The sequence below is a fragment of the Eleutherodactylus coqui genome, chromosome 9 (assembly GCF_035609145.1).
Source record: "Eleutherodactylus coqui strain aEleCoq1 chromosome 9, aEleCoq1.hap1, whole genome shotgun sequence".
Taxonomy (NCBI): Eukaryota; Metazoa; Chordata; class Amphibia; order Anura; family Eleutherodactylidae; genus Eleutherodactylus; species Eleutherodactylus coqui.
Window position 1 is genome coordinate 142,641,238 of NC_089845.1, and position 12,166 is coordinate 142,653,403.

At 43.9% G+C, this 12,166-nt stretch overlaps 1 protein-coding gene across 4 annotated transcripts in view; it reads right to left on the reverse strand.

The window, feature by feature from the left end:
* STAU2 (staufen double-stranded RNA binding protein 2) overlaps positions 1–12,166 on the reverse strand; it is a 271,721-nt gene that overhangs the window by 234,387 nt on the left and 25,168 nt on the right. For all 4 annotated transcript variants that reach the window (XM_066578585.1, XM_066578583.1, XM_066578584.1 and 1 more), the window contains exons 2-3: positions 7,810–8,047; positions 514–644 (exon numbers count right to left, since the gene is read on the reverse strand). In XM_066578585.1, coding sequence (XP_066434682.1) covers positions 514–644; positions 7,810–8,038 — 360 coding nt within the window. In that variant the 5' untranslated portion in view covers positions 8,039–8,047. The remainder of the gene's footprint in view (positions 1–513; positions 645–7,809; positions 8,048–12,166) is intronic.

Here is a 12,166-nt window from a genome sequence, read left to right on the forward strand (position 1 = left end):
ACTCCTTTAAGAGGTTGGTGAACATTTAGAGACATCCTGCAGGCAGGTAGACGAAAAATACAAGCTAGGGGAAAGATGGCGAACATGTTAAAGGGGGTCCTATCTCTGCGCATCATGCCGAGATGGAAAAACACGTCAGACTCTTCCGACCACCTGTTTGAAACAGCCGAGCTCTTCAGCCGAATGCCGTTTCCGTAGCTCTCATTGAAGTGCGTGGAAATTACGGAAACACAGTAGCGTGCTGTGCTACACTGTTTCCGTAGCCCTCGCTTACTTCAATTAGAGCTACGGAAACAGCGATGGGCCGACGCACTCGGCTCTTTCCTTAGGCCCCACCCAGGTGGCCATCAACCATGACAGCCGTTTACCATGTCGGCTATGAAAAGCAGAGCTGGGAATATCCCCTTTAATGTCCTCTGATATATTACAATGGTTTATCTTCAGCATCACATATACTACTGATCTATACAGTAGGAACATTATAGTTTATAGGGATTTAAGCTAATTAAGTACCTTGCAATGCGCTGGTCCTCTTTCATCTAGAAGTTTATATTGTGGCTGAATCCTATTAAAGCGGGCTAACTCATTCACCAAACACATTGGCGTTTTCTCTTTGGGGTTTGTCATGTTTTCATGGAGAGGCACTGAACAGAGACAAAGCATTTGGTTAGAGGCAGATCTTCTCAAACAAGGCATTTTTAACATACTAGTAGATGGTCCAGTTCTGCATCCAATACATCACAAAAAAAAAAGCGGTCATGCAAGAGCTATGGAGGTTTTCCCATTCTCAGTGTGTCGCACATAAGTAGCCATTAGTGTTAGAACCACCTCATTCTCAAAAAAAGAATTTTTTAAAACTCCAGAGATTCACTTATTAAACTTATGCCAAAAAAGTCAAAAGCGCCTCATGGGAGGAGGGGAAAAAAAAAACCTTGTCCATACCATGTACCACAAATGGCAATACCCCGCTTTCCCAAAAAGAAGACCTACCCTGATTTTTCTGGAGGTTTTGGGTAGGCTTGAAATATAAGCCCTACCCCAAAAAGGAGCACTAGCTGCATTACATTGAGGAAAAAGGAATATGTTACCTAACAGGCTTGATCCAGGTCCCTCACGTTGCTTTCTGGAGCTCTGACACACATCTTGCAGTCCTTGGCCCCCCCACAGAAGATCACTTCCTGGTTACAGGATTGATAGATTCCACCTCCAGGAAGTGGTGGCTCCGATTGGTTCTCGAGCACTGCTCAGCCAAGCAATGCAGCACTTGATGAACCAATGAGATGGCTGTGATTGGTTCACCGAGCGCTGCATTGATTGGCTGAACAGCGGTCGAAGAACCAATCACAGCCACCGCATTGTGTAAGCAGGATTTATAAATTGGCCAATCAATGCTGCAGCTCAGCCAATTCATAAATCCTGCCTTCACAATGCGATGGCTGTGATTTGCTGTGGAGCGGTCAAAGAACTAATCACAGCCACCGCATTGTGGAGGCAGGATTTATGAATCGGCCAATCAATGCTGCAGCTCAGCCAATTCATAAATCCTGCCTCCACAATGCGATGGTTCTTTGACCGCTCCACAGCCAATGAATGCAGTGCTCGATGAACCAAATCACAGCCATCACTTCCTGAAGGTGGGATTTATGAATCCCATAACCAGGAAGTAATCTTCTGTGGGAGGCCGAGGACTGCAAGAAGCGCGTCAGAGCTCTAGAGAGCAGCAATAGAGACCCGGATCGAGCCTGCTAGGTAAGTATAATAAGCAATCCCCCCAAAAATAAGAGCTAGTGCCTCTTTTGGGGGAAAAATTAATATGAGACAGGGTCTAATTTTTAGGGAAACACGGTATCAGCCATCAAGTCAGAGATTAGCTGTAGCAATTGTATGACTGATGATCCAGGACCGGAGCGCTTGCACTAAAGCAGCAGTACATTTAACAAGTGGCAGTACAGGACAGTTTGTTATTTTGTACCATTACTTGCCGTTGGCGTGCGTTCACATAAAGCCATTTGCTGCAGATCCACAGTAGATTTTACACCTTCAATCTCAATTGAACTTGAAGGTGTGAAATCCGCCTCAAATAGTGCCGATCTTTTCAGCTGTGGAAAATCTGGAAGAGATCAGCTGTGCGCCTTAAGGGTTTGTTCAACCTCCAGCATGGAAAATCCACAACATTTATAGTGGCAGCGAACTGGATGAACTTTACAAAATCTCATCCACTTGCTGCGAAAAAAAAACCCCACTGCAGAAAACTAAGTTTCCAAATCGGCCAGCAGAGAGTGTAATGGAGCACGACACAAGCAACCAGATGTGGTAATGCCACCATCCCTCCTAGCCAGCGCGCCACACCGCAATGTGGCCTCTGCTTCCGTGTACAGACATTAGAGCTATGCTCCCATCCTGCCACGCCATGCACAGTGAAAAAGGGTCTGTACACCTGGACTTCATCGGTGCGCTGTGCATGTGCTATAAGAGGCTGGAGGGGCGCATGGTGCATTCACACGAGAGGCCGGTTTACTGCTGTAACGAGCAGCATCGGAGGGATGATGGCACTGCCTACGATTTGAGACATCAAATTTGCATACTGGGCACACAAACAAGAAGGTACCATGTATCCCTGAAAAGTCTTCTTTTCAGAGATGTTTTACTATACTTACCTAGCAGGCTCCCTCCAGGTCCCTCCCGCTGTTCTCCAACGCGATTCCTGCAGTCCTTGGCTGCCCACAGAAGATCACTTCCTGGATATAGGATTCATAAATCCCACCTCCACCAAGCAATGGCTCTGATTGGTTCTTTAAGCGCTACTCAGCCAATCAATGCAGTGCTCGATGAACCAATGCGATGGCTGTGATTTGTTTATCAAGAGCTGCATCAATTGGACCGCTGATGAGCCAATTACCGCCAGGAAGTGATCTTGTATGGGCGTCCGAGCTCTGGGAACCGTACTGCAGCCTGGAGAGCAGCGGGAGTAACTGGACCGAGCCCGCTACATTTTTTTTTATTTATTGTAATGCATCTAGGGTTTATTTTCAGGGTAGGGCTTATATTTCAAGCTTTGACGAAAATCTTGAAAACTCAGGGAACACTATTTTAACATTTGATATGATTATTAATACGTTGAGATGTGCATTTTTTTAATTTGCATATTTCATACTTCTAAATTGTTTTCACATAATCATATACCCGACTGTAAGCTTTGTGAATCAGTAAGTATTAAAGAGGAATATTTTTTTTTTTTTCACATTAATGTAGGAACATGAGTGCTCATATTGATTGCTTGGCTATTGTAGCACAAACTATACTTACATGTAGGCCTTGCGGAGATTTTTATTCCATCAGCCCATTTTGATATACTGCGCATGCGTAGGATGACTAACACAGGGAATGCCTCGGCTTTGTGGAGATTTTCATTTTTTTTTAGCCTGTTTTGATCTATGGAGCGTTCTCAGGGTGATGAACACAGGGAGTCCCCCGGCAATGTGTCACCCAGTGGCTGAATGTTATGTGTTCCTCTACTGGCTGCCACACACTGTTTCTCCTATTGGTCTTCGCACTGATGTTTGTGCATTACTCCCAGAGCCATTATTGGTTGACTGCTCTGTCACACAGCTGATTGGTTGGGATGATACGGATCCCGCCTCTTCCTGATATATATGTCCGTTACAGCCGGGCGCTGCATCTATAGCTCCATGTATCCGTGATGAACTTTGACAGCAGCAAATCCTACTGTTAAAGCCCTAAAATGAGCCCCATCTAGAAAGTCCACGCCTCCATGGCCATGCCTCAGCCAATCAGAGCCAGCACTCAATGAATCAATTACAGCCAATGAATGGATATGATTGGTTCATCGAGCGCTGGCTCTGAATGGCTGAGTGCTGTGGTGCTCAGCCAATTAGAGGCAGCGCTTCCTCAAGGTGGGGATTTCCCAATCCCTAGCCAGAAGACATGCAGAAGACTAGTGCAGGGGACCGAGGACAAGATGCAGCAGAACCGGACAGCGCTTCTAGGTGATGTATTCTTTTTTTTCCTGCAGCTAGGGCTTATTGTTGAGGTAGGGCTTATTGTTGAGGTAGGGCTTATATATCAAGCCCCCCTCCCCCCCTGAAAATCCTCGCAAGTGGTGCTACAAAGCCACATAACCTTGTAGCACCACAAAATTGCGTTATCGCCACGAGAATCCGCAGCGATATCACATGGACCACCAATGCGATATCGCTGCCATTTTTTGCGTCCATATCGTGTCGCCCATGTGAAGGAGGACTAGCTCCACTGTTCCTAAGTTAGTATACATACTTTAAGCTGAACCTTTTATTCCCGCCTCTAAGACTTCTCCAGAGCAGCACCAGTCCTCTGGAACGCGCTACCCAAAACTATCCGGGCAATGCCCGACAAACAAAAGTTCAGGCATGCCCTAAAAACGCACCTCTTCAGGGCGGCATACCTTATCCCCTAAACCAAACCCCTCTGTACTCCGCCTGCTAACATGCTCCCTGTCCTAGTAACTACAATCCCTGCTAGCCGCCATCAACCGCCCCCTGCAGTCATACTGATTCAGCCACTATACTGCTCAACGCGAATATTGTCTAAAAGTATATCATCCCACAATCTCCAACCCGCCATCACCCCATTATCTGTAGTATGTAAGCTCGTTGGGGCAGGACCCTCATCCCCTACTGTTTCCATCAACTGATTACTTCATGTAACGGCGGTCTTGTTTCAGTTCCCCCTGTCTTGTAAGAATTGCGGAATATATTGGTGCTATATAACCCCTTAGTGACCAAACTTTTTTCTGTTTTTCCCCTTTTTAAAAACGGTAACTTCTTTATTTCTCCACTGACGTTGCTGTATGAGGGCTTGTTTTTTGCGGGTCGAGTTGTATTTTTTAATGGTAGTATTTAATGTACCATATAATGTACTGAAAAACTAAAAATTGTAAGTGGAGAGAAATAGAAAAAAAACGGCCATCTTCCAGTGCGTCTTGTTTCTACGGCGCACAAACTGCAACAAAAATGACATGATAACGTTATTCTATGGGTCAGAGCGATTACTGCGATACCAAACTTTTTTTTTTTTCTTTTTTGCTGCACTACTTGTATTTTTTTTCAAGGATATTTACTTTTATTTAAAAAAATTTTTGCCACCATCTTCTGCGCGCAATACCTTTTTTATTTTTCAGTCACCACTGTATTGCGAGGGCTCATTTTTGCGGGACGTCCTGTAGTTTCCGTTGGTACCATTTTGGAATACATAAGACTTTTTGATCACTTTTTATTGCATTTTTTCTTGGAGACAGGGTGACCGAAAATGTGCATTTCTGGCCTTTATTTATTTATTTTTCTTTCTTATGACATTCATCGGGCGGGGTAAACAATATATTACTAGGATAGTACAGACTTTTACGGATGCAGCCATACCAAATATGTATTTTTATTTTATGATTTAGATTTTTTATTACAAATATGGCAAGTGTTTTTTTTTTTTACTTTTGTTTTTACTAATTAAAATTTTACTATTAAAAAAAAAAAGTAACACTTTGTTATTTATTTATATTTTTCTAAGTCCCCATTGGGGACAACCAATTGCGATACTTTAATCGCTCCTGCAGTATGATGCAATGTCATACTGCTACTGGTCAGGCAGGCTATCAAGCCACCCCACGGGGATGGCTTGATAGACATTCTGCCATGTCAGCGCTGTGGCCTTTCAGAAGGCCATGACAGCCACACAACTTCCTGCGATCTCATTGCGGGGGGCCATACAAGACCCCTGAACAATTTCCAGGGGATTTAAATGATTTGACAGCAGCATTTAAAAGGTTAAAAGCTACAATGAACCGCGCAGGCCATCGGTGCTGTTGCTGCCTGGTGTCGGCTGTAAAAAATTGGATGTATGAAGAGTGATCGCCGCGTGTTTTCTTTCCATACATAGACCAGTGATACAGGCCCTTAAAAGGCGTATCAGCGGTCACTAAGGGGTTACAGATTATTATTATATGCACCTATTGTATTTAGTGAGGCAGGCAGTTTATACGTTCAGACTCGGAGTCTGTATAATATTTTTTTCTTGCTGCCACAACATATCAGTTTTTTTATATTTCTTTGAAGTAAAAGTTTATTTTTAAGGAGATGCGTTCGGGGTTGTTGCTTTTGGCAAACATATATCGCCTTTAAATACAAGAGATTGGGGGTTAGAATAGATTTAGGGAATTAGATTCTAATATGAGTAGTCAAATTAATTTAAGGGTCTGATCTGGGTTTGATATAAATAGATCTACTCTAAATATATTTAGCTTAGCACTTTTTCTTTTATAAGCCGCACTCCTTGGAAAAGGTCGCTCCCATTTTTGCCGTGACCCGCTGCACAAGTATCACCCTGTGAGGGGCTCCGATATCTTTCTTAGTAAATAACCATTTTTTTCTGCATCACAATGTAAAGGAGCAGTGGTCCCCAACCCGTGGCTCACATCCCCATGCTGTGTGATTCCCCATATCAGTTTTGGGTTATAGCTCCCCCAGCTTTGGTTCTTCCTTCCTGAGGGCTTGATTTTTCTGCAGGACGAGTTGTATATTTCAATGGTGCTATTTAACAATTAGAGATGAGCGAGCGTACTCCCTCAGGCAAACTACTCGAGCGAGTAGTGCCTTATGCGAGTACCTGCCCGCTCGTCTCTAAAGATTCGGGTGCCGGCGGGGGAGAGCAGTGAGAGAGATCGTCCCCCCCATTCCTCCCTGCCGCTCTCCGCCGACACCCGAATCTTTAGAGACGAGCGGGCAGGTACTCGCATAAGGCACTACTCGCCGAGTACTTTGCCTTAGCGAGTATGCTCGCCCATCTCTATTAACCATATAATATACTGAAAAACTTTTACAAAGTTAAAATTGAAAAAAAAAATAAAGAGTGTTTTCAGAAGGCCCCCAGCTGTCATGGCAACCGCACATCACTCCGCAATCTCATTAGCAGGGGCTGTTCAGGACTGCTGTACATCGATCGGGGCATTTAAAAGGTTAACAGCACCGATCAGCAGTGCTGCTGATGAAAAGCTGCTTCGAGCGTGTGGGTGTCAATCACATGCATTGTATGGAGTGGAATCGGCACGTGACTCCCCTCCATACAAACCCTGAACCTCCAGAACATAAATGTACATCCTGTATCGTTAAGGGGTTAAACATGTTTTTGGGCTAAAGAAACCACCAGAACCTGCAGATATTGAGCAGCAAGTGTTTGCAAATTCACAATTTCTTGTTTCTCCATATTTAATGTGGCCCGCCTCCACTTTTGAACTCCTTGTGGCATCCCTCAAAGTTGGGTGTGGCTCACAAAGAAAAGAAAAAAAAGTTTGGGGACCTCAGCACTAAGGCCTCATGTCCACGGGCAAAATTGAATTGTGGAATCCCCCCGGATGATCCGCAGTTCAATATGGCCATAGACATGCATTGGGCATTCACAGGTAATCAAATACCATTTATTACAGAATTCCCGCATGGACGGCTTCCACTGAAATCAATGGATGCAGTCCGCACCCAGCACAGACGAAGCTGACACTGTATCCGTGCCCCGGATCCGCGGGAAAGCAGGACATTTAAAAACGAGCGCATCCGCCATGCAGAAGAAAAAAGATCCATCCACGACGGAGGAGACCCACGGATGGGTGAGTAATGTCATTTTTGGCCTCATGTGTGCGGGTACCGGTGGAATCCGCTGTGGGATTCTGCTCTGGGACACCGTGCGTCCCCCGGACATGAGGCCTAAAGATTGCCAGCGTAGAACAGCACCGGTCACTGTAAGCACTGGAGATAGGTTACACTGTACCTTCCAAGAATTTGGCTGGCCCTTCTTCAGTGGCCCCTCCTGGCGAACTAACAGAGGATGATGAATCCACAAGACTTTCGGTGGGACTATCTGTGGTTATTTCTGTAGTAGATCCATTCAGGGAGCTTTGCACACTCATCTGACTGGTACTTGTGGCAGGAGCGGGTAGCACAGAAGAAAAAGAAGAGTCACACATGGATGCAGATGATGGTGCCTTAATGTGTGCCATTCTCTAGCTCTGTGAAGAAAGAAGCAATGGGTTAAATGCAGTATATGGCTCAGCACATGCCGTATAATGTCATCATACATCTCCGTGTATACCCATAGTTTACACCATGTTCATTATCCTACCCGAAACGTATCAAGGGTCAACTTCTAGCACCTCTTCAGTCGTGATCAAACGCCACGCATCTCTCCCACAGAGGCGGCCATATCAACGATCGCACAGACATCAATTACTAGAGACACACTTATAAGCCGCATACAGCTCTGTGCAAGTTCTTACAAGAAATGCTTGAGAATGGAAGATCAGCATGCCATCTTCTAATAGAATGTCAAGATGACTTAAAGGAAATGTAGCATTTATATTTTTTACACATTAAAACGAAGAGAGCGAAACATTTTCCAATATGCTTTTATTTTCTGATTGTAGATTTGTTACTTTTTTCTACATTTATGGCGCAGTCATCTTGCCTTCAGCTGCATTTAAATACGATTGTATGCCTTACAGCAGCCTCGGGGTGTGTAGACACAATGGACAGAAGGGGACTCAGGGAGAGTGTTGTAGGCAGGCTCTGTCACATGGGATGGGGAGGAGAAGAACTGTGACCATCACCTTTTATGTGCAATATATATATATATATATATATATATATATATATATATATATATACACACATATATATATATACACACACACACACATCATTCAATACAAAACAAATTATATAATATATTATATATGAAAGCAAAAATGTCTTTAGAAATACAATTAGACAAACAGATTTATATATTAGGTCATTTTCTATTAACACTTTTCCATAAAAAGCAGGCTTTAATTGACTGTATTGTATAAAAGGAAAGTTCATCCATCTCTACAGTAAGTGGAACAACATGCACCTTTATGGGCGACTATTAAACTCCCCTTGACTCTTCATGCGTCAGGTTGCTGAATTTTAATGGCCTCCAATAAAGATGCATTTTATTCCGCTTATTATGGAGTTGGATGAACATCCCTTTTCCAGGTAATTGTTGCCCAGGTATACAGGATCTGGTTGGTGTAGGTGGATATACACAGGGGGTGGTGAGCTGGCTGCACTTCTTGAATTGACTATAACAACGGGGAAAACCCCACCAATATATGTGCAATAGAGGAAATAATAAAAGTGCCATGTTTGATGAAATGAGATGCAGCGCTCCAATAGGCAGAATCCCTGAGACCAGAAGTGTAATCTGTAAAGGTGTGCGCTCACCTGTCGGCGCACACAACATACAAAGGCCACATACAAAGAAACAAGTTAAAAAAAGAAAAATCAAAAAGCGCAAAGTCTAGAGAGGCGACATCCCAGAACATGTGCCGTAGCGCTGACCGCTGCGTTTAAACAAATGTAATGTAACAGCATGCTAGGAACTAGAGATGAGCGAACGTACTCGGATAAGCACTACTCGTCCGAGTAATGTGCTTTATCCGAGTATCGCTGTGCTCGTCCTGAAAGATTCGGGTGCCGCTGCGGAGCGGGGAGCTGCAGGGGAGAGCGGGGAGATCTTTCTCTCCCTCTCTCCCGCCCGCTCTGCCCCGCTCCCCGCTGCGACTCACCTGTCAGCAGCGGAGCGCCCCGAATCTTTCAGGACGAGTAGTGCTTATCCGAGTACGTTCGCTCATCTCTACTAGGAACCAATCACAAACTAACGCAGGCTGGCAGCAAACTAGTTAAAATTTCAACATATATATATATATAAATCTGACGGGTTTTGCGCAATAAAACATCCGTACACAGACAGCGCTGGATTGGAATAGCGCTAAATGGACACAAAGACCAATAATAAATGAAATGCAAAGTCCAGCCCAACCCATCGACCAATAAATAAAAGGAATACAAACTAAAGCAATGCGGCTAAAATTACTATTAAGTTAATAACTGGACAAGTGTGTAAAATGTATTCTGGAGAGGTGAGGACAGAAGGAGATAAGCCGTTTCCCATGAGTGGCCGGGTATAAATGTAAGTTGCATCATTAGTTATCCCTAATTAAGGTTTATATCTGGTATATTAAATGGATACAACGAATGAAAGGTTTGATGGCAGTTCATGCTCTACGTATAGCATGGATATAGAGGAGCTGAGCAAACGAGCAGGGGATTACCGTAAATAGTAATAAATGCTAATGGGGAATTGTGAGGAATTGGTATTGACCAGCTAGTACTGCGTTGATCTGAGAGGACCAGTTGGTCTGGGCAATGGGACACGAAAATGGTCAATGACTTCAATGAGCCATATCCAATAATATGAACCGTGAATAAGAGATGGATTAAACAGCATTAACACGGCTGATGAAAAACAAAATAAAAATAAAAAAACAAAAAAACACACAAACCAATAAAACATATCAGATGATCTAGGCCAATAGAAAATGTATGCATGTGTATATGAATAAAAGCTATGAAAGAGATTGGAATAAATAGCAGGGATTAATGAAGAGCCGTTAATTAGCAGGGATCACTTGATGTGGACAATGGGAGGGGGAAAAAAAAATGACATTAAAATGAACCATACCTAAAAAGAAAAATTATGTCTGGTACACCAACAATGGAACTATTAATATTAAGTATAGCAGATGAAATATGAAAGAAAAATGGGGGGGGGGGGGGGAAGAGGAAAAAAATAATGAAATGCAAGAAATAACAGGAATTCGTTTAAAAGCTATGTTCAAAAAATCCCACAAAGTTTTTCCCCCATTGTGACCCATTATCTGTACAATTCCATTGAAAAAACAAACTGGACTCATTCAGGTGGAGCTTCTGACCGCAGCGCTCCCCCTCGGTAATACATCATTCTAACCTCCCCTTGTTGGGGGTAACACATATCGGACAGATACCACCACAAATCCTGAAGAGACTCCACAAAAGTGCGATTTATAAAAACGTTATATATTAATTCCGGTGGGATTAGATGAAAAACTGTGGAGGCGGCCTTGTAAACCAATCCCGCCACTCCTCCTCTCCTCGCTCGCAGCTCTTTCTGCACATGTATTCATTGCATCTAGTATGATTGCGCTGCAGTTTATTCTTCACTTTTTCTTTCATATTTCAATTTTCATCCATTTATTTATTAATAATTTAATTGTTAATTTATGGTTCATATTTTATTGCAGTTTTTTGGGGCCATTGACCGATTTCTCTGCCCTCCCGAAATACTCCAGGCTCCACCGACGTATATTCCCAGGCATTAAGGATTGAGAGGTACTTCTCACCTCGAAACGCTCCGCGGGGTTTCGCTAAACACGGCTGCGTATTTGTATTCCCTCAGGTTGTGCCATACTCCCATGTTTTTCCCTTTTATGATATGTGCCACGTGTACGGCGCAGGGCGGGGATGGATTCATTTACCTGCACCAGTACGGAGAAGAGGACGGCTTACACAGTTGTCAGGCTCAGTTCCCATCTCGTTTTCGGGTCCCATCAGGGTGTCCATTTAAGGTCTGCTGCCAACAGGCAGATATTTGCTGCAGAATCGGTGGCGTTCATCCGCACGGGGGATCCGCAGCAAATACCGCCCATAGCGTGCTACGGGAAAGGATTCCTCCTGCACACTTGTGGAAACCAATTGCGGTTTTCACAGAGGGGAAAAATAAATAAATAAATAAATAAATTGCAGCATGCTCCATTTTTGCGTGGAATCTGCACGGACGGATCTTCTGCAATGACATTGCGGAACGCTAGCGGATTCTGGAAAGCAGTAGTGTAAACAAAACACAACACTATACTGCACATGTCGCTTGCCGTGCGGACCATCCGCAGTACAGATGAAGACGAAAGCAGCCAAGGACACGTGGACGCTGCTGCTCCCAGGGCCGGATTCCGCTGCGGGATGGAATCCATCATCCATCTTGGCCATTACTGAAAAGTAGACCTTTAATTATGCCGATAGTAATAGCGCAATCCACCATGTTATCCTTCTAGCAGATTTCAATAAGAACAGTGATGGTTCCGTCTATGGTTTCCGTTTTTGGGACCCTAAACAGACACCATGGCGGGGCCCCTGGATGGAGCTGAAAACAAGCTGATGCAAATGGAGCCTTCCTAAAATCAGTGGGCCGTTTGTATAATGCACAAAAGCAAGTTTTTCCCATGAGAGACCTA